Raw genomic sequence first — 22568 nt, forward strand, 5'->3', positions numbered from 1 at the left:
AATGTCTCCGTCGTCTCCTAACATCTCTTTTGCATTTAATTTGCAGGTGATGGAGGGTCAGACGTCTGGAGTCTTACTGGGCACGCTGCAGGCCAAAGACCCTGATGAAGGAGAGAACGGCACTGTGTTCTATTCTTTATCAGGTAGAGTCCCTGTGAGGGTGGAGCACTCAGCATTCAGCTCCTGCTCGTAGCTTCAGACTTATATTAACATATTCTATTCTGTGTACATGATGAGGTGGCTTCTCTTCCTCAGATCATCTTCTTTGTACACGTTTTTGCAGACAGCTGTATTAAGTGTGTGAGTCGTGTATGTGAATCATGTTGTTGTACAGTTGAAAGGTTTATCCACTTCTCACTGCTTTGTGCCACTTCCTGTCCGCTGTCTGTAGCTTGAACACTTCTTGATTGTCATTGTGAGCCAGAAGGTTGAGATCTAGCAGATACAGATATCAAATTAAACCACGCTAAATGTGTCAGACTCCCAATCTAACAGAATCTGAGCCCTACAGTTTATATAAATATCTCAGAGGAAATGAGTAACAGATCAGATGTGAAGCGTGTGATGTGTCTGAAGAATGGACTCTCTCTGTCACTCGCAGGTCCGCGGGCCGAGCGATTCTCTTTGAACCCCAGCACGGGCGAGCTGCGCTCATCTTCCCCGCTCAGCCACTCGGAGAGAGGCGAGTACAGCCTGAGCGTGACAGCCACCGACAGAGGACTTCCCCCTCGCAGCACCTCCTGCTCCCTCGCCATACAGGTCAGTGCGCCGCTGGAGCCCGGCCAGCGTAAACACACTCTCTGCCTGCTCACCTACGACATATCAAAGGAACAGACTCGGAGGGCCTTGCGAGGATCCGTGTCTCAGGGCCCCTCAGACGAGCCGCAGACACGTCAGCCTCACTTCTGACAAGCTTCCCTCCCTTTTTCTTCCCCTGCGACTTTTCAAAAAGGGAAATTTCTATCTGAAATGGAAAAGTGAGTCTGAATCAAATACTCCCAGCTGGCTGGTGATGAGGGCCAGCTGTAGACGCCACTGATCAAGGTCACACTCAATGACTTCAGCGCTCTTTTTAATACAGTAGCCCTCTTTTACGGCGAGGGGGGCGGGGATCCACGCTGGCGTAAACAAAGCATCGGCGGTAATTTAGTTCATATTTAATACACAAAAGAAAATGGATCTGTAAACACAAAGGAAGGACCGTGGAAGGAATGTGGACAGGATGGTTTCCAGGAAAATCAAGTTGCCATATAAAGAGCTGTAGTGAGAGCTCCTCCTTTCCAACAAGCAGAAATGAAGTCATAATTATTAGTTAATTAGATTAAACGGCGCTCTGTTGTTTTTGCCCCGCTGACGCATTTCACAAATTTTCTCCTAATCACATTTTAGAGATTGATTTTCCCAAATCCGTCCCTGATCGGATGGGGACCGTACCAATTTATATCTGGAACACTTCAGTTTTCCATCGGTGGAACCAATCTGCAGCTTGTAATGTAACATTTCACTGCGTCGGCCTTTTTTTACTGTGGGAACCGAGCGACGCCGACAAGCCCCGATCATCCTGTCGGCATGCAGGGCGCCGTCAGTCGGAGAGCCGAGCTGCAGGCTTTCTCCTTCCCCCCCTGTTTTTACTGCCGCTTCAATTCTATCGGCCCTTTAAGTCTGAACGGAGGGGAGCAATGCTTTATTAAAACAATGTGTCAATGTGTTGAGGGCTTTGTTCATACAAGGGAGGAAGGTATTAACCTGAGAGGCTTTGAAGTCGCTGGAGTGACTCATCAAGGGAAGTGTAAAAGCTGCACACGGCACAGCACTGCTCAGTGCAACGTTAAACACACTCACACACACTCACCGTTTCCTATTCTGGTTGTGCTACTTTTGTCATTTTCCTGGCGATGACATCAGTCTCTGATTAAGTCTTATTAATGGTTGCAGGGCTGTAAAGAGCTCTTATTGTTCAGTGTGAACATACACAGAACAGGAAGAGGCAGCGGGCGAAAATCTGGTTCTACTTTCACAAAGTTCATGAAATATTTTAACTGTTTGTATTAATAGTTGTGAATTCAATTTCCCACCGGGCGTGTGCACTCGTTAAATATGAGGTATTTGTAGTTTGGTTGCTCGTGTTGCTCGTTTCTCAAATCCATATCTGCTGCTTCTCTTTGCTGCAGGTTCTCAGCGTCAATAAGCCAAACTCCAAGATGAGCTCTCACTCCATGTCCTTTAACTCTGTGGAGGAAGCCAAGCCGGGCTCCATCATCGGCTCTGTGCGTGTCAGAGACAGAGACGGAGAGAGCCCAGAGGCGGGGGAGGTGACCTACACGGTGGTCGGGGGGACAGACAGAGACGGGACCTTTGTAGTGGACAGAGTGACCGGAGACGTTTACCTGGCTCGGCCCCTGGACTATGAGCGAGACGCCCGCTACACCCTGCAGATAGAAGTGGACGATTTCTCCCAGGCCCCTCCCAGCAGCACCCTGGTCCAGCTGGACATCGACGTGGAGGACAGCAACGACCACGCCCCCCAGTTCCCAGAGGACCCGGTCACCATCGTCATCCCTGAGAGCATGGAGTCCGGCTCGTCCATCTACACCTTCCAGGCCACGGACAAGGACGGCAGCGGGCCCAACAGCGAGCTGAGATACTCCATCCTCCACCAGTGGCCCAACGCCCCCGGCCTGCTCAGCCTGGACGCCTCCACTGGGATCCTGTCCCTGGGTCAGGAGCTGGACCACGAGACCACACCCAGTCTGATTCTGGTCGTACAGGCCACCGACTCCGCCCTCAACGCCAGCCAGAGGCAGCGGAGTTCCGTCACGGCGAGAGTGTACGTGACCGACGAGAACGACAACGCGCCGGCCTTCAGCTCGCCCACGGCCGTCAGCGTGATGGAGGACCAGCCGGTGGGCTTCGTGGCTCTGTACGTCATAGCCCGGGACGCAGACCAGGGGGAGAACGGCCGCGTCACCTACAGCGTCCAGTCAGGCAACACGGGAGGGACGTTCATCCTCAACCCCACCACTGGTGAGTCTCACACACACACACACACACACACACACCTCACGGAACAGCAGCCAACAAGTGATCAGATGGAGAATAATCCTCAGACAAACATTAAATACCTTCTGTTCTCATATTATTTACAAGTTGGATTCTAGATGATGATAAATTAATCATCAACCACATCCAGCCTGGTGGGAATTTAACACTGAGTGGATTTTGAGTTTTGTTTGTATAAGTTTATATATTTTTCTTTACTCTTTCTTTTGGAAAAAATCTTTAATCAGGCTTGTCTTTTGGTCCTCCTTTCAATTTGACCTCACATTGTATGTGAATACACACACACACACACGCGCACACACACTCTCCAGCTCTTGTAATACACTACTTACCTCTGAGTGCAGCACAACTCTTGCTTCACCTTTCATGACTTATTTCTCCCCAGTTGGAGGCCAGACAGACAGAGCGCCCTGCCAAATATTAAACACACACACACACACACACACACACACTCACAGGAGCACGTGCGCGCACACATGCACACAACCCATCATCTGTTATTGTGGATCTATTCCCATGAAAGACCAAAGAACCTCCCGCTCAGGCTTCTGGGAACCATTATAGAAAGGATCAGTTACGCGTTTATGTGTGTGTGTGTGTGTGTGCATGTGTGTGTGTGTGTGTGGGGCAGGGGGCGAGGGGGGCGTACATACATGTGTGTATGTATCCACACACGCACATGTGTGTTTGTGTACTGGCATGAGCCTCCGTCACTTGGTCGGCTCTGACCTCGGGGCTGTTTGGAGCTGTGAGCTTTGTTGTGGTGGAGGAGACACGTGTCGACTTTTAGCTCCGCCCCTCCCTTGAACCCACCAACCAGAGTGCCCCTCCCCCTCACCCCCACCCCCCCAAGCTGCCAGGGGATGGAAACATTCAGGGTCTGTCATGCATGTCACTTCTGCTCCAGCCTTCTGTGCCTGTGTGTGTTTGAGCGTGTGTGTGTGTGTGTGTGTGTATGTGTGTGCGCATCTTGAAGTGTTTTCATGCACACTGGTCATTTGTTAGCGTAATGTCAGAGTTAATCCTCTGAGCACCTGGTCGCTCCTGTTTTGGGGTCAGTGACGGGAGAATCAGGGATCTGGTCTCCACACTCACACACACACACACACACACACACTCTGTTTTCATTAATCAGGTGTCACGCACCGCCACAATAAAGACGGCGGCTCAGCTCTCATTAGGGAGCCGCAGCGCCTCAGTATGAGGGATGATCAGCGCCTGACGCGTGATCGGCGCCTCTTTTACCTCAGACACACTCATCGCTCCGTGTCAGACGGAAGGTGAGGAAGTGATAGAGCTCGCTTGTCGACACGCTTAATTAGTTTCCTATTGATTGATTAAAACATCAAATGGATAAATGAGTCAGGCGTAAGAGAAAAGAAACAAGTTTATCCTCTGAGGTTTTTGCTTGTTTGACTTATTTACCGCACGCTGGACTCCAAAGTGATGGCGCCACAAAGCGGGCCCAGGCCTTCAGATGTCGGGGATTGAAAACATTCCGGAATGAATAAAAGAACAACAACTTTCCCCCCCCCCCCCTGGTTTGTTCCTAGTTGTCTCCTCTTCTCCCCGCTCTCATGTGAGCAGTGACCAAGCGTACGGGCAGGATCACAGAGGAGTCAAAACTGGGTGAAAATAATTCCAGCCGGTTAACTCCCACCAGATTAGAGGCTCAGGGGCGAAGTTATCTCAGCGCCGGAGAGATGCGAAGCACGAAAACAACACAAAAAACAAAAAAACCAAAGTGCTGCTCCCTCTTTCTTTCTTTAGCAGTTGCGGCTCGGTTTAAAGCATGAAATTGAAATTGAATCAATGCGAGCTCGTACCCTTTTAGGGCGGGATAATGAAAAGGCGAGGGTGCCCCCTAATTTCCACGGAGCACGGCAGGGCCCGGCTGTTTGCGTGTCTAGAGCGTGTGTTTACTGCTTCGCTCTCGATGGCTGCGGCGTTCTCTCAGCGGAAAATCTCGTAAACTGCGGCCGGGCTGTTGGTACTGTTTGCAAGCAGCGGTGGTGGTAGCACTCAGGTAGGCAAACTGTGTGTGTGTGTGTGTGTGTGCGTGTGTGTGTGCGTGTGTGTGTGTGGAGGTGATTAGCTTTGATTTGGGCCTCACACGACATCTTTTCACACTGGCCACTTAAACCCCAGCACACACACCGCCAGTGAATGCGTTTTATTGCCTTTGATGTCACGCTCTCTGACATCTACCCCCCCTCACGGCACATCCTGTACACACACACACACTCGCCCACACACACACACACACACACACACACAGGGGGAGAATCTCACCCGTCCTGTCCTCCGCAGGCTCTCTGTCCATTTTCAAGCCTCTGGACCGGGAGGAGCAGGACGTCTTCAACCTCACCATACTCGCCGAGGATCACGGGACGTCGCCGCACTCGTCCAGCCAGCTGCTGCGCGTGCACGTGATCGACGTCAACGACGAGGTGCCGTGGTTCGAGGAGAGCCAGTACGAAGCCCAGATCGCCGAGAACCAACGTCCGGGATCCAGCGTGTTGACGGTGTCGGCCTCTGATCTGGATCAAGGTGAGAACACACACAGTCGGGCTATGAATGATTCATAGACCACAGACCCTCGTCTCCTTCGCCCTCATGTGCTGCGTGAGTGTTCACATCATGGACATTAACAGTTGGTTTTAATTGAGGACTAAACAGGACGGTGGGGGGTGCGGGGGCTGCATTCCCCTGGTCTTAGTCAGAAGCACATAAAACAGAAGGATTATAAACTTTTTTTTTTTCCCTCCAAATACAATTAGTGAAGTAAACAGGTGATGTTGCCAGACCGCTGTGTGTTAGCACGCAATCTGGCAACCAGACGCACGAGAGAGGGCCCACGCTCGCAAAAGTGCTTACACAGCAAAACAAACGGGAAATTATACCTGCAAACAGCGACGCGGTGGCCGGGCTTCAAGGGAATCAAGGGCGGCAAATGAAAAGTGATTAAAAAGTCTTTTTCCCCGTGTTTTTTTTGGTAAATATTGTCGTTCTCTGTATGAAATTTTAATGCGTTTCAGTGCAAATGTTTACTCTCCAAGGTTCGAGAGCTGGGGGAAAGAGTTGGAAGCTTCAATTAACATTTTTGATGCGGAGTTCATTGGGATAATTGCTTTAGTTTCACCATCAGGAGAATTCTTGAGTCTACATAGTTTATTTGTCTGTGCTGTTGTGGAAAATTTGGCCTTTTTGTTCATGAGAGTTTTAGCTAGAACACACTACATCAAGAATGGTGAGCAGCTGAGATTTCAGGGCCCATTGCCGAACAATTATGCAAGGCTATTAACATGAGAAACGCTCCAGAAGTCTCCTCTAAATATTTATATATCTGTCAAGTATCTGCAGCTCGGGTGTTGTATTTTTTACAGTGTTATTCTGGAATGACAGCATGGTTCCTGTGTGTTTTCCCTCTGAAGGATCCAACGGTCAGGTGTGGTACGGCGGCGTCTCAGAGGAGAGTTTCAGCATCGACCCGGTGACAGGCGTGATAACAACCACTAAATCGCTGGACAGGGAGATCCAGGAGTCGTACACAGTGACAGGTACTGCTGCTCTCTAACACACGGCCACAAGCTGCCAGACAGGCTACAGACTCCATTAAAGCAGTTGTGTGTGTGTCTGTGTGTGTTTTAGTTTATGCAAAGGATGGCGGTCTTCCTCCCAACTATGCCAAAGCCACAGTGAAGATCAGAGTGCTTGATGAAAATGACAACGCCCCAGTGTTTGGACGGCTCTACTACAGCATCGAGGCGCCGGAGAACCTGGAGCCTCTGGCCCTCTTCACCCTGAGAGCCACGGACCAGGATGTGGGACCAGGCAGGGAGATAAACTACATGATCACAGGTGAAGGAGCAGCTGATTTTAAATGATCCGTATCCATGGCAACTATGATTTTACATCTGTTTCAGTGCGGTTTAGGAGTCAGTCTAAATGTGGTTTGCCCTCCTCACAGCTGGCGACGCGTCTGGAGATTTCCGGTTGGACAGACAGTCGGGTGTGCTGTCCACCTCCAGGCCGCTGGATCGAGAGAGGAAGGCCACGTACACGCTGACAGTCACGGCCCAGGATCAGGGACGGCCCCCCCGGAGCAGCACGGCCACAGTGGAGGTGAACGTTCTGGACATCAACGACAACAGCCCGCAATTCCAGAGCAGCAGCTACACCGCAGACGTATCGGAAGACGTCCCCATCGGCTCGCTGGTTCTGGATGTAAAAGCCGTAGATCTGGACCAGGGCGCCAACAGCCAGGTGATGTACTTCCTGAGTCGTGGCTCCAAGAGCATGTTCATCATTGACCAGAACACGGGCCGCATCATCACAGCCGGACCCCTGGACAGAGAGAAAACCGCCTCGTACACCTTTGAGGTTCACGCCATCGACTCGTCTCCCGCAAACCCACGCAACTCCACGGCTCAGGTGACCGTCTACATCCAGGACGTGAACGACAACGCTCCCTTCTTTATCCAGGACCCGCTTATCATCAACATCTCCACCAGCACTGTGTCCAACCGCAGAGTGCTGGCCACTATGAGGGCAGAGGACAAGGACTTTGGGGCCAACGGCTCCGTGTTCTACCGCTTTGCCAGCCCTGTGAGAGGATTCACCATCAACTCCCTGACAGGAGACATCCAGGCCACAGAGAGGCTGCAGGCTCTGACCCAAAGCCAGAGGACGCTGATAGTGGAGGCCATGGACCAGGGGAACCCGGCTCAGTCCTCCCTTGGGGTGGTCATCATTTATATAAGGGAGCAGAGCTACAGGGGCATTCGCTTCTCTCGCACGGCAAGAGATGTCAGTCTGCAGGAGAACGCTGCTCAAGGTTTGAATGCTTTATTTACTGGAAAATGTTTATTTATAATGGCTATAAATGTATTGTGCACAGTGTTAAAAGAGCGTGTTTCACCTTTCTGTAGGGACAGTAGTAACACAGGCTCAGGCTCAGTATCCAGACGGCTCCCGAACCGGTATCAGCCACAGCATCTTCAGTGGGAACAGAATGCAGTCGTTTGGAATCAACACTATTACAGGTTAGTGCAGATTTGGATACTTATTCTCCAAAAATGACGTATTCTAAACCTGCAGTACTTCATATGTCCGTTCTGTGACTCATTGTTATTAATCAGGTGAAATTTGGGTCCAAAACTCTGAGGGACTGGACTTTGAGGAGACGCCAAGACTCCGCCTAGTGGTGAAAGCAGAAACGGCATCCTACAGCTCCTACATGGCTGTGAACTTGATCCTGCAGGACGTCAACGACAACTTGCCGCGCTTCCAACTCCAGAACTACTTCGCCTACATCCGCGAGGCGCAGGGTTACCATTTTCCCATCATCCAGGTACGGTAGCGAGTCCCCCCCCCCCCCACACACACATTTATTATGTTTGGCTGTTGTTTGAGTGAGACGTTGCAGAATAGAGAGCACTCAGTTTCAAGCTTTGGCAATCTGGATAGTGTCAGCGCTGTGGAGAAATCCTTCCATCCATTTTCCCGTCTTCAAATTCCCCGCTGAATATCTCAAATCTGTTGTGCCACGAATCCAGCGCCACATAACCCATTTATATGAAATCCGACGTCCAAGTCCAATATTGCTCACCAGTTCACGTTACACTCCGTACAGCTGTTGTAAATCTTTCTTGTATTTTCATTTTCACTTCCAACTTGGGCGGTAACTTCCTCAGGTTGCAGCAGACGACCTGGACCAGGGTCAAAACGGTCAGGTGACCTACTCCATCCGGTCGTCGTCCATGAGCGGTTTGTTCAAGATCGACCCGCTGACCGGCAGCATCACCACCGCCGCCATCATGGACCGAGAGATCTGGACGCAAACAAAGTGAGCGTTTCTCCGTCTGTCCCTCCGTCTCTCCCTGCACAGCTCAGCTCCCCTCCTGTGGTTAGAGTGTATCTTAAGAGTCTGCCGTGCGGTTCCCCTCAGCTCGGCGTGCAGGGTTTAGTGTTTGTCGCCATGGCAACTTCCTTTCACAAACACTTTTCCCTTTTTTTTAAACTGAAAGAAATTGCAAATATAATTGGATATTTTAATGTCCAGTCCTGGATACATAGAAGCTAATCTGAGATGAGGGGGGGGTGGTTGAACTGTTACGCAACCGGTTTCATAATAATGTACAAAGAGTGACATTTATTATGTGGCTTCAGGCTGGTTGTTACGGCAACAGACCGGGGAACCCCGCGGCTGGCCGGTTCCGCCACCCTCACGGTGATTGTCATCGACCTGAACGACAACAGCCCCATGATTCCTCTGCCGCAGGAGATCCGAGTACCTGAGGGTAAGTGAACTTCACAGTGGAAGTTGAGCCGGCGATCTTATCACAAAGCCTCCCATCATCCTCCCCAGCAGCTCGCTCAGTGGGACTCAGTGAGAAAAGTCTGACCCTATTATGAAACCAGCGATTGCCAAGTTCCTCTGTTCATTTCCTGTCTATTAGTTCAAGGCTTTCCAGAACAGGATATTCCTCAATAAAGAGAAGAAGTCCGGCGTCTTAAAATTCAGATCATGCCGCCGCAGCAAGCTTGGTTTTTGTTTAGGTTAAAACCAAGTTTGCTTTCCGAATGGCATGGCGATGGAAACGTTTCAGCCAGTGTGAGAGAGAGAGAGAGAGAGAGAGAGAGAGAGAGAGAGAGAGAGAGAGAGAGAGAGAGAGAGAGAGAGAGAGAGAGAGAGAGAGAGAGAGAGAGAGAGAGAGAGAGAGAGAGAGAGAGAGAGAGAGAGAGAGAGAGAGAGAGAGAGAGAGAGAGAGAGAGAGAGAGACGTTTATTAAATCCAACAGTAAACAAAGAGCTCGACTTGAATCTGCTTCACATATGTAGCCTGAAATAAAGTCAATAAAATTGAAACATCTGTAACATAAATGTCTGAAAATCTTCTCCTAAATTCGGCCCAGGACCTCTCTCTCCCTGCAGAACATCAAAACCGCGCTGTCAGGGATCTGATATTGGACTCTTTGTCCCCACAGAAAACTAAATTTTGATTCTTTTTCTTCCCACGCCATTGTTACACACACACACATACATGCACACACACACACACACACACACACACACACACACACACACACACACACACACACACACACACACACACAGACACTCTGATCGGCACAGTGATCACGCAGGTTACAGGGAACGATGTGGACTCGGGGCCGGCGCTCTCTTACACGCTCCACATGGAGCCCAGCAGCCAGGGAATGTTTGGGATTCACCGGTACGGAGGAGGAGTGTCTCTGACCGGCCCGCTGGACTACGAGGACAGGACCTGGTACACTGTCACCATCCGCTCATCGGACTCCAAGCACCAGAGTGAAGCCAACCTCACTGTGCTGGTGGACGACGTGAACGATAATGCCCCCACCTTCACTCAGGACCTCTACCAGGTACAGAACCCATCACGTACCGGTCCGGCCTGCACACCTCCATACAACACCTCCAGATCTGCATATTCATATTCTGTGTGTCTCCATCAGGTGACCGTATCGGAGCACCTTCCCGCCGGCACTGCCGTCATCACAGTCACAGCCACCGATCGTGACTCCGGGGAGAACGGGAAGGTCACTTACAGAGTGATGTCATCGAGCAGGAGCATCTTCTACATTGATCCGAGCAATGGTGAGACGTCTGCCTGTACATGTAGCTCCTGATTTGTAGCTGAGTACATCACCAAGAAAGAAAAAACAATTACTGGACTTGTATCATATCATTTATTTCAAGTATTGCAACATATTTTATGTTTCTCTTCAGGTTGTGTAATTTTATTTGCTTCACATTTGAATGGAGATAACATCTAAGAACAATCTGTTACTCCCTAAATGATTTCTAAGATTCCTTTGCCTCAAGTGATTCCTATATTTTCCCTCTTAAACGCCCCAATAATTGCGAAATTGATCTGGAATTTTATGAATCACTTGATTGATTAGGGTTATTTCAGCCCGCCCTTTATAATGAATGCTTCATGTCATTAATGCTGTGAGTTTTGGACTGAGGATTACAATGAATTTGCTGCTTTTATGATCATGTCCACGTCTTTGATCTGTCCTGTCACTGTGTCCTCCAGGTACTCTGTTCATCAACCAGAAGACCGAGTTTGATTTCGAGAACCCCTCCATCCTGGTTGTGGTGGAGGCTCGGGACCAAGGCACGCCGTCCCTCTCCTCCATCGCCACTGTGCACGTGCAGGTGTCGGACATCAATGACAACGCGCCGGTGTTCCATCAATCAGAATACAGAGCCACGGTGTCTGAAGATGGCCTCCCTGGATCCACCGTGTTGACCTTAGAAGCTGCAGATGGGGACCTGTCCCGGGACAACTGCGGTTTTGATTTTGCCATAGCCAGCGGCAACTCGGGCAACGCCTTCCAGATTGAGAGTAGCGTGCGGTTCTTGGAGGGGAGGGGTTTCCAGACAGTGGGCAGTCTGATCCTGGTGGAGGAGCTGGACTTCGAAGCCGTGCCGAGTTATAATCTGACGGTCGTGGTGTCAGATCGCGGCGTTCCTCAGCGGAGCTCCAGCGTGCCGATCATCATCAGCGTGACAGACGCCAACGATAACCCTCCAGCTTTCAGCCGAGCAGAGTACAGTGTGGTCCTGAACGAGGGCGCGACCGCAGGGACAGAGATCCTGCATCTGTCCGCCCCCGATCCAGACTCCGCCCCCAACGGAGAGGTGCAGTATTCCATAAGCTCTGGGGACGAGACAGAGCTGTTCCAGGTGGACAGCTGGACTGGAGCGTTGAGGCTGAGGAGATCTCTGGACAGCGAGAAGCAGTCATCCCATGTGATTGTTGTCCAGGCCACCGACGGTCAAGGTCACTACGCTTTAGCCCCCGTCAGCATAGAGGTCAAGGACATCAATGACAACAGGCCCTTCTTCCCCCTCAAACAAGTAACTGCAAGCATCAGAGAGAACCAACCCCAGAATGCCTTAGTGACCATGCTACACGCCATCGACCATGACAGAGGCGTCTTTGGACAGCTGAGATATTACATGTTGGACAACTCGAAAGACGGACGAGATGCCTTCCTCATCAACCAAACTTCAGGAGAAGTACGGACTCGCTCGTCCTTTGACTTTGAAAAGGTGGACTCCTTCCATTTTGTGGCCGTTGCCATGGATGCCGGCAACTATTCCGCCTCGGTGACGGTGCTGGTTTACGTCACGGGGGAGGACGAGTACGATCCTGTCTTCAGCTCCTCAGACTTCTCCTTCCAAGTGCCTGAAGGAGGAATGAAAGGTCAGGTCATTGGCAAAGTGCAAGCCAAAGATGAGGACGGAGGTGTGGATGGGATTGTCCTCTATTCCATATCCGATAGTTCGCCTTATTTTGAAGTCAACGCGTCAACAGGGGACATTACCTTGAAGATGGACAGCCACAGAGGACATTCAGGTCGTGCTAAGAGAGAGGTGCGTTTGATGTCCCTGGACGTGAGCGCCCACAGCCCTCTGGGGACGTCCAGAGTCTCCACGACCAAAGTTACCATCGATGTGACTCACACGTCTTTTGGCCTCAGCACAGATATGAATATGCTGCTTATCAGCGTCATTGCAGTCTCACTGGGGACAATAGTGATCCTCATTTTAATTGCGTTGGCGCTGTTTTTCGTTAAATTGCGACGGCAGAGGAAGGAGCAGAAGGCGTGTGTCCGAGCGCCGACTTTGGGCACAGCGCTACATAAGCTGGAAGAGACTAAACTAGCAGCGAATGAAATGATCTACCACCAGGCGCTTCCCGGATACGCCTCAGATCAAAGGGGGAACAGCAGCGGCCCTTACACCCGCGGAGGCTCCCTGGATCCCTCGCACTCCAGCGGCCGCGGCTCAGCGGAGGCAGAAGCAGCTGAGGACGACGAGATCCGAATGATAAACGAATACCCCCGAGTCTCCAGCATCTCCTCCTCCATGCAGGAGCGCATCTCCGCCCGAGGTCCCGACTCCGGAATCCAGCAGGACGCGGACCAGCTCTCCGACGTGTCTTGCGAGCCTTCCATCGATTCCACCCATTGGTTCAAAGGGAAGAAGCTGGGCAGCCTGAACGGAACGCTATTGGCTGGCCAGGTGCCGGTCTACAGGGACGAGGGTATTGGATACGTGGGCGTGGGACGGGGGCTCAGCATCTCGCACCCTAAGGACTACGCTTTCCCAGAGGACGGGAAGCCGGCGGTGGACGGCTCGCTAACAGCCATCGTGGCCAGTGATGAGGAGCTGAGAGGAAGCTACAACTGGGACTACCTGCTCAACTGGTGTCCACAGTTCCAACCCTTAGCGAACGTTTTCACAGAAATAGCACGTTTAAAAGATGAAACAGCGCCTCCCCACCCGCGCAGGTCGTTTCATCACAAAGCCAAGGCGGAACCCAGAATCGACCCGCCGCCCCTTATAACCTCCGTGGCACACCCAGGGGCCAAGACTGTACCTCCCAAGCCCGCCATCGGGAGAACGTTCCCCCACCTGGCGTCTTTACGGAGGTCTCCCCTCAGCGGCGAGGGATCCATCTCCTCTGTCGCCATGTCTCCGAGTTTCTCCCCGTCCCTGTCGCCGCTGGCAGCTCGCTCCCCGGCCGTCACGCCCTTCAGCGTGTCTCAAGGACCGTCGGCGTCTGTGATCAGCGCCACCGAGCACAATCTGGAACACAGCGAAGAGGCGGAGCTGAGGATTTAAGAGCTGCAGAGTCTTTGATAGGTTTGGGCTGAGTCACCGCTGTCCCAGATTCGCTCCACTGACCCAGAGCGAGTCGGTGCTGTTCTCTTTGGACCTTATTCTCCTGTTGATCAGTGTTAATTTGCACATTCAAAGGGGGATTCATACGTGATGTCAATATTTTGTACAAAAGCATTGTCTATATTTTTATACTGACAAGAAACGGCATTAAAGTGTCTAAAGGTTGCTATAACCTCAGAACATATTTCTATATTTGTATATTTGTAGCCTGTACTGTATACTTATTTGTACTGTAAGTGGATTCCATCTCTTGTAATCCTTAACCTTCTCCTGGTTTTTCAAATGAAGACCTTCATTAATGCTTTATGATTATTGTAACATGATCCGTGTAAATATTTATAAAAGAAGAAACGTCTTGAACAAATGAAACATCAGTCAGAATTCGCCGCTGTGTGATCAGATTGTTTTCCCCACCAACCGCCCATTTGATCTCGCATCAAAAAGGTAAATTGCCAGTGCGGAATGTAGAGAAGTCGTCCTCGTCCTCCACGCACTTCCCTTTATTTTCTTTCAAGGACAATGATTGGAACTTGGAACACACAGCGCTCTCGTCTTTCACGTGTCGTGGCTTTATGAATTAATCACACTGAGCCTTACGTTTCCTTTGGCGTCGTAAAAGTAACTGAAAATGTGTAGTTAGTTGTGCGTTAAGTGTCAAAATCTGCTCCATCGGCGGTCAAATCCACTGATGTCGGGTTGATATCAGCGCAAACACAAGCAACATTATCTAAGATCAAACCCTGGTGTCCTCACATGTGGACCACATATTTTTGTAACTCCTGTCCAGAGAAGTTATGTGTTGTACAGACTTACTGACAAAGTGTAGAAGAATGTTATCCGGGGCCGCGTTTTATGCCCCGCCTTTATAAAAGCATTTAAAAAAAAGAAGAAGAATACTATACGGATTAAAAGGTAATACTAACCATGTTACATATGATGCAATATGAATGAAGTCGTACGTTTATGAATGTCCAAACACCACCGCAGAATGTGTGTGATGCTACAGGTTCAGCCATAATACCAGGATGTTGTAGTATATACTGTATGTGCTATTACTCAGATGCCTATTCCATACATGCCCCATCATTAGAACAGCCCAGAGTCATGCACGGCCTGAATCTGGATGACATCACCATGACTCGCCTTCATGATATCAAGCCAGATTTGACAAACGGAGAAGTACGCGTTGTCATTAGTTTTAAACGTGGCCAAATATACATGAAAACTACCTATTTGTTCGAATGAAGGTACTTTTGTTTGTGTTGTTTTGTGTTGAAAAGTGTTACCAGTCGGTCACATTTCGTTCTTTTCTCTCTTTTTTTGATGCAAACTGCGCGTAGAATGGAGCCACTCAGAAGACAAACACCTCTACATGTCACACATATCATCTTCGGCCTGCCCAGACTAATGTTTTGAGCAAAGTGCCTGATTAAAGTACTTATGTGAATAAAGTAACCACCGCCTCCCGACTGATTTCATTTCAACCGTGTCAAAATAGGGAGCAGAATTTGCCTTTGAGGGTCGAGACGGTTTTGAAAAGCCTTTGAAGTCGGTCTGGTCTATGATGCTCCATGCTTTTGTTGATTCACACTCACAACATTTCCTGCAGGATCAAGGGCGTGTTTGTGATATCGCAGCTACTGTCCGCAAGGGATGAATGACCCAGGCTCACCTGCACTCCATGCTCTCCAAAAAAATATCACAGGAGAGCCACGTTTTGTATTTATGGCTGCATTGGAGCACTATTGACAACCTGATGGGCACAAATGATGGTAACTGACACAAACTGACACGTATCTGGATAGAACAAGTTTCCCTCCATCTCGTGAAAAGTCATGCCAAAGCTCGCTCTATCAAAAACAGAACACGGCTTTGCGAGAGGTAATTGCGCACGTTGGAAAACATAAGCGAGTCCTAATCTAAGTCGGAGTTGTCATGCGTGAAATTCCCCTGTTCAGCCTGATCCCATTCTTCTGATATTTGTTTGTTCAAATTAGCGCCACATGAAACCGTGGATCCAAATTTCTTCCCCCTTCTGCTTTTGTATTCTAATGCGCATTCATCTGTTTTGCCAGAAAGACATTTCACTGAGATTAAATTGTGGTTTCCAAACTCTAATGGCCATCAAATGCAGGTTGTCTTTCCATTACGTGACGGAAAAAGCATTCAGACCTGAAGCTAATGGCAGCCATTTCTCATTTCACCACACCTAATCCCAAATCTAAAATTTAGTCTTTGGGCGTATGGAACTGTTGTTGTTGTTACATCATTTCTAAAATTATGATTACTGAGCTGTTATTGTCCCTGCTGTGTTATCCTGTTTTTGCTTCTCTCTCAATGCTGGCTCTGCTTTGTATTCCCCCGATCCCATCACAGGAGCAGAGGGGAAAGTAAAAACGTCTACTTTTAGAACTTAATCCTGACTCTCAGAGGATTCTCTTTGTTTACATAATGACATACAAAGTCTGAATTATAATCATGTGATCTTCTACTTCATTCCATCAAGCAAACACAAAGCTCCGGCGTCTGACACTGATGTGATCATACAGCTTTAATATGAGTCTAAATGGCGTTTTGTCTCTCATTTTTAAATGAAGTAACTTCAGTACAGACACTAAGTAGATTTGTATTGAGTACGCAGCCCCACCTGGTATGAGAACCCCATTGCATCACTCTGGGGTTGCCCAAGGTCGTCCAACCCTCCTGCTGCCTGATGAAACAGACCTGAAACCAAACTAGCTGTGTCTGCTTCCAGGCCAGCTTCCCACTGCTGCAACTGAAACCCAAACCTTGCAGTACCCTCAGCCATCACACACACACAGACACACACACACAGACACATACACACACACACACACACACGGACAATTGATGTGTTTTTGTCTCTGGAAAAATGGGCGGAGTTGGCCGAGCCGAGCCCGCTGCAGGTTATGAGTTGTATAGTTTGACCCAAACCGAGCACCTTAGATGAGAGGCCAGTGTACACAGCACGACTCAGATGATATGAGTAAGAGGGCAAAAGCCAAGTCATTACTCAAAGCTCAAATTAAAGGCTCGGCGTAAACCAAAGCCAAATCTATCATTTTCCCGTCAACACAGAGTGGATACGCAGGACGACGCTCTGTTAACATGCAATCTGCAGTGCCAGGCTGCCCGCTCTCCTCCTCGCTGACATGCAACTTTAACCTTAACAGCCTTTTATAGAGACGTCAGTGCTGTTGAGCCTTTACTTCCATTTTCATCAATTTCAGATAGTTAATTACTAGTTATTCATAAAGGAACATTCATTCCTATTCATCCCTGTGTGCTCATTAAGCTACCTGTGCTCAGGCTCCTACCACAGGGGGATAATGAACCCTTTGAAATCCTTCAACCCACTTCAGGAAAAAAAGTGTGGTAATTCATATTGATCAGTTCCACGCTTTGATCAAAGAATTAATCGAATCTACTAATTTCATGCATTGTTGAAACTGCTTCCTTTGTTGCCGTTAGTGCTCTTGAGGGAAGAGAAAGCAGCGTTCTCTCTCTTTTCTCTCTTCTTGAAACAGAACAAAATCCGAGTTGTTGTTGCCGTGGCGCCTTTGTGCACGTTCTGAGTGAAAGGTGTCGGGTATTAATGCTTCAACGTTCAGCTGCTGCGTGGCTCAATTACAAAGTGGATTATTTCAGCAAAAACTCAAATCATTTGCATAATTAAAGATTAACTGTGCCATGTTGGTAAGCAAACAATCAGATCATTCTCTTCTTACCTTCATCTGGCATGTTTGAAAGATTGATCTCCAATAACAACAGGACTCTGACTGTCTTTGGGAGATTTTCTGTATTTTCCTTTTTCTCCTGACTTATTACGTGCCGGTGAGTTTGGTGAAGGTCTGAGCTTTATCACAGGAGTGTGTGGAAAACAGTCTGGGATGTTGCAGGAATGGCTCTGGCTCAGTCTGGATGGATGCATCTTTGGGGACTTGAAGTGGGCCATCACAAGACCTCTGTTTCACTGACTTCTGGCATCCCATAAGCACACTTATCCACACCTGGGCTTAACACTGATCCAACTCGTCCATGAATCACCTAAGCTACTCGAATGCTGCCAGTACAAGAAAGCAGCATTTCCAAGTAATCAGCAGTTCGGAAACCTTCCGTGCCAACACTTGTGGACTAATGGGATTGATGACCTTTCATTTGGCTCCAAAATACCATTCAGTGATTCAAATAAATAACTGCAATAAGCCAGAGACCAGAGACACACAACATAAAGACAATTGGAAGCTCCCTGCTCGCCAAAATGAACATATTTATTCCAAATTGTAATGCGGCAGGGATGGGACCAAGTCTTTGCTTTTCAAGTCGCAATTAAGTAAGAAAGTGAGCACTCAGGTCCCAAATCAAGACATTGAATTGTGCGTTCTGTAGTCACAATGCAGCAATGATTTTGTTAATGTTAGGGAAAGATATGGGAAAGGTTTGGGAAAAGTTTGGGAAAGGCCTCAAGTCTTTCCCATCAAAAGGCTCAAGTCAAAGTCAAGACAAGATGTTGTGATTATGTAAATTCAAGTCTCAGAAAGTCGCAAAAAAGGCAAATCTAACGTGTAAGAAAGCTCCCATGCAGTGTTAAGTGAAGGTACAGCACATGGAAACACGTTTAAAGCTTTTAATAAGAGCCTCTAAATGTCGCTCCACAGGTCAGAGACCACACTGAACAGTTACAGACTCCAGTCCTGTCTGACGCAAATCAAAGAGAATCAGAGTCTGTTCGTTTCTGATACTGATTTGTTGCCCTGGAGTGATTTGGAATTGTTGTGTAATCTTAAACAGGCAGATCTGCACTTCAACAAAATCAAGACCAAAAAAAGACAACAGTGAGAAGCTGCAGACTGAACTTCTCACACAGAAAACTAAACAGAGATATGGAAGTTCTCCCAGGAGTGACTTTATTGGGTTAAAGTAAAACAGCAGCACATTGACTTTTTACTATTTTCTTGCCAGCTTTTTGCTCTTTTTCTAAAAATTCCTCCAGACATCTGTGGGGCCTGACAAAGATGGAAGTCTCACTTTGTGAAATTACACCTTTTGATGAATTATAAACTCGATCAAGCATGTAAGTGAGTGTGCACGCTTTAAATGAACCAAAATCTATTTACAGTGTAGCATTAAAAATAGCTGCAGCGGCGGCGTGTTTCTGTGAAAACTATAGAAACAGTGTTTTCTCTGGCAGGTGAAGATTATGATTGGAGAGTGAGTCTCTGGTGGAGGCGCTGACGGCGTTAATGCGACGGGTCAGACCTTAAAATCTGTCTCTCTATGGTGACAGGTTTTTGGCCAACGTGACAACATTAACGTCCTGTATTCAAAATCACCATCATCATCTTCATAACTGGTTTCCTCTGACCTCATGACTCTCACTCCTGCTGTCAACTTGGTGTTGGTCCCTATATAGACCAGTCTATTAGAGTTTCCAATTCACTCTAAGCTGTGTGTCTTTGGTGGTGGGAGTACCTGGAAGAAATGATCCAAGCTAAGAAGATAAGGACCTGGATGTTCTCCTCACCAGCTGGTAGAGACCAAAACAGAACCATGAACTAAGTCCACTGGAGCTTAACTCTCCTTCAGTAGATTCAAAAGGCCTTGTTTTTGAGCAAGACTTGTCTAAAGTTCCCTTTACATTTGAATAAGAGAGTGATTGAGTTGACCATCACCATTGGGTTCAGCTCCTGGGAGTCCCAGAACCCCAAACAGCTTTAAGAAGGTACAGAGAACAGATGGATTGGGCTTGAATGCCTCCCGCTGAGTTACAAAGTCAGTGTCCCGGTGTCACATGTTGTCTTTGCAGCAGGCTAGCTGTCTTTAGGGTTAGAAGGGAAAACATTAACCCTTTCTCAGATGTTCCAGTGAAGCTTCTTGCCCTTTAGCTGCAGAGGTTCTTGTGTAGCCTTGAAGACATAATGACTATAACGACTGGGGCATATAATGTCTTTAACATGGCTTCTGGAGAAGAGCTTGGGGCATGTGTCCTTTTCACTGTCTTGTGTTCTATAATGAAGCTACCAAAACAGGCACCCTTTCAAAGGTAGCTCCATCATGTCTCTCCTTCTTTACAATCGAGGCGGTGATCTCATCTTGATGACTTAGTCTATGATGTGACAGATAGTAAGATGAATAACAGCTGTGGAGATCAGTCAGTGTGCAGAGAGTGAAGGGTGTGTATGTGTGTGTGTGTGTGCGCTTACAGATATGAGGACTGTGAATCTTTGCGTTCAGGTTCTAGTTGGTCTATCTACAGGCCCTTTGGTGAGGATCAGAATTCCTCTCTGGAGAAGTTCAGGGTGCCATCTCATTGAAAATGAGGCCTGGACCAGCAAGAGGACTCTCTGGTCATGCTAGGATTACCCATAAACCCCTCATACCTGCAGCTTGCACGGAAGTCTCCCCTCCCTGTTCCCTGAGCAAAGGGCCAGGCTCCAGGGATGCTCCATCCTCAGCTTACCGCAATCCTTTCTCCAAACACGGCGGAGAAGGTTTTTTTCCCTTCTTCTTCTTCTTCTTCCCCCTCCGATCCGCGTGTCTCTTACGACTTGTGTGTGTGTGTGTGTGTGTGTGTGTGTGTGTGTTTTTTCCCTGCGCTCTCCTCAAGGTCTTGCCAGGCTACTTGCGTGACTAGAGGGAGAGGGAAAAAAAAGCTTTCAGAACCCATTGGCACGCGAGCCCCGAATCTATTTTTGGAGGCCCTTTCTTTTTTTCTTTGAAAACAAAAAAAAGCCACAGGGAGAAATAGGCAATAGTGGGGCGAAGGGGGTCTGTTTCTCATTTGGCCGGGGCCTGCCTCCTGTCCTGCCCCGCCAGCGTCAGAACCACAGCACTATAGGGGAAAGAAGGCGGCTCAGAAGAGGGAGGAGAAGTGTTTTTCCTGAAAAACCGCGGCCAGAACTATGGACCCTCATCTTAGCCCCTGTCACTTAGCAACCAGCCCAACCTGCTTCCCATTACCGGGCCATCTGCTTGTGTTTCAGGCTTTACTTTGTTTTGATTTGTTTCGCCCCTTTTTAACTTTTGTCTTAAATTCACCATGATTAAATTACTGTATTTAAATTCGACCTTCATTGTTAATTCATTTTCATCAGGCATTGTTTGGTGGACGACTGCAGAAGCGTTTAGTGCAAAGCGGCCTGTGGCTTAATTCCATTCTGTCCCAGTGATTTGTTGCAGTAATTGTGTAGAATACGGCGCAAAAGAGACAGATGATGAGATTGGACTTCCATAAATCATTGATGAGACGTTTATTATTTGACAAATGTCTGAGGACCGCTTTGACTGTCTGGCCCCATTTTCTCAGATTTAGTTTGATTTATTCTTGAACATTTTCTAAGTCTGTATTGCAAATTAGCAGCTAATCTTAAGAATGCTGCTGGAATTTCTAACCCATTTCCTCGAAGCTATGAAACTGTGGCTGCTTGTGACGTCGGCACAGATCGGGCTCTGACGCAGGCCATCCTGTTGGTTGTTGATCCGACTATTTGCTTATGCGCGGCTTGGATTTCCTTTGTTCTGTCAGGAATTCTGCTCGGAATGACTCAGGATTTAGTCTGAAAGTTTTGAGATGGAGATGACGCGAGTGTTTATAAGGACTTTTATGTGTGTGACTATTAATGCTGACAACTAAGGCAAGTTTATAATGACACCAAGGTAATTATGCCAATTTGGTGAAAAGATGCTGCAGTCTGTCAGACGTCTGGGCCAAAACATTATAGCATGAATGAAAATGGAGAGCTTTGTGGTTGTATAATGATTCACAGCAGTGCTGCCGCTGCTCTGATGACGAAGTGTTTCCCATCACTGATACTGTGATGGGAAATTTCTCTCAGAACCTTTCGGAAAACCGCTGTGTCCTCAACTGATTCTCTCCAAACAAAAGTCTTTTCCTATTTCCATTTCCCACACTGGACTTGAATATCATAACGTATTAGGGTTTGACTGGGAATCTTTGCTTCCTCGACTCCTTGTTATCCACTTCTAAGGTCTCAAACTGTAACTTAACTTTTCTTTAGCGCCACCATTGGGTCAAACAGGGTTGTGAGATCATTAGCGTCTGAATAAGCGGAAACAAAGCGCTCATGTGTCAGATTTCCTGTATCTGGTTTGATAGGTTGTGTTACCTTAACTGAACACTTGGGTGGTGGCAAATTTGACGGGCATCAAGTGAATCTAATCAATCAATCCCCTCTTATGGGACAAATTAAACAATGAGATTTCACCGGTTGTTGAGATTGGATTGTGATCAAGGGGGGGAAAATGTTAGCCGGCCCACAACAAATCACCTGCATGACAAATTCCTCCACTTTATTAGGTTTGTTATTGGCAAGAGTGGAGATCTCTGCTGAAGGTTAGAACAACAGTTGCGCACAATTGTAGCTTTGGTTTCTGAGGGGCGGAGGCGACATTTAACTTTGGTTACGGTTTGGGGAAAGATTAAGCGGGGGATTATCAGTTCCTCTTCGCTTAACATTTCTTCATCTATTTCAGAGGAAGCCAAAGCAAACCAGACATAATGGCCCAAATGTGTATATTATTCATGAACTAGATCTCAAACCTCGCAACATTACGTAAGGATTTAGAACCTGCCACGTTGAGATCAGTTTCTTGGAGTTGGACAGATTCCTCCTTGGGACTTTGGCACACTGGAGGATCTTTGGACAGTTTCCTTCCACCTTGCAAATCTTAGTGGAAACGCTGCTCGTGCTACAGGAATAGTCACAGGCCATTTCACTGACAAA

At 48.2% G+C, this 22568-nt stretch overlaps 1 protein-coding gene across 1 annotated transcript in view; it reads left to right on the plus strand.

Annotated features, from left to right (window-relative positions):
• dchs1a (dachsous cadherin-related 1a) overlaps window positions 1-15215 on the plus strand; it is a 70310-nt gene extending 55095 nt beyond the window's left edge. Inside the window, exons 7-20 of the mRNA XM_076146210.1 lie at window positions 47-143; window positions 602-759; window positions 2172-3024; window positions 5371-5610; window positions 6495-6620; window positions 6712-6921; window positions 7031-7897; window positions 7992-8105; window positions 8202-8413; window positions 8757-8908; window positions 9232-9362; window positions 10180-10466; window positions 10557-10698; window positions 11144-15215. Of these exons, the coding sequence (XP_076002325.1) occupies window positions 47-143; window positions 602-759; window positions 2172-3024; window positions 5371-5610; window positions 6495-6620; window positions 6712-6921; window positions 7031-7897; window positions 7992-8105; window positions 8202-8413; window positions 8757-8908; window positions 9232-9362; window positions 10180-10466; window positions 10557-10698; window positions 11144-13743 (6189 nt within the window). The 3' untranslated portion in view covers window positions 13744-15215. The remainder of the gene's footprint in view (window positions 1-46; window positions 144-601; window positions 760-2171; window positions 3025-5370; window positions 5611-6494; window positions 6621-6711; window positions 6922-7030; window positions 7898-7991; window positions 8106-8201; window positions 8414-8756; window positions 8909-9231; window positions 9363-10179; window positions 10467-10556; window positions 10699-11143) is intronic.
• The last annotated feature ends 7353 nt before the right edge of the window (window positions 15216-22568 follow it).

This window comes from Genypterus blacodes, unplaced genomic scaffold, assembly GCF_046128005.1.
Source record: "Genypterus blacodes isolate CSIRO-AG114 ecotype Tasmania unplaced genomic scaffold, CSIRO-AGI_Gbla_v1 ptg000032l_1, whole genome shotgun sequence".
NCBI classification, from domain to species: Eukaryota; Metazoa; Chordata; class Actinopteri; order Ophidiiformes; family Ophidiidae; genus Genypterus; species Genypterus blacodes.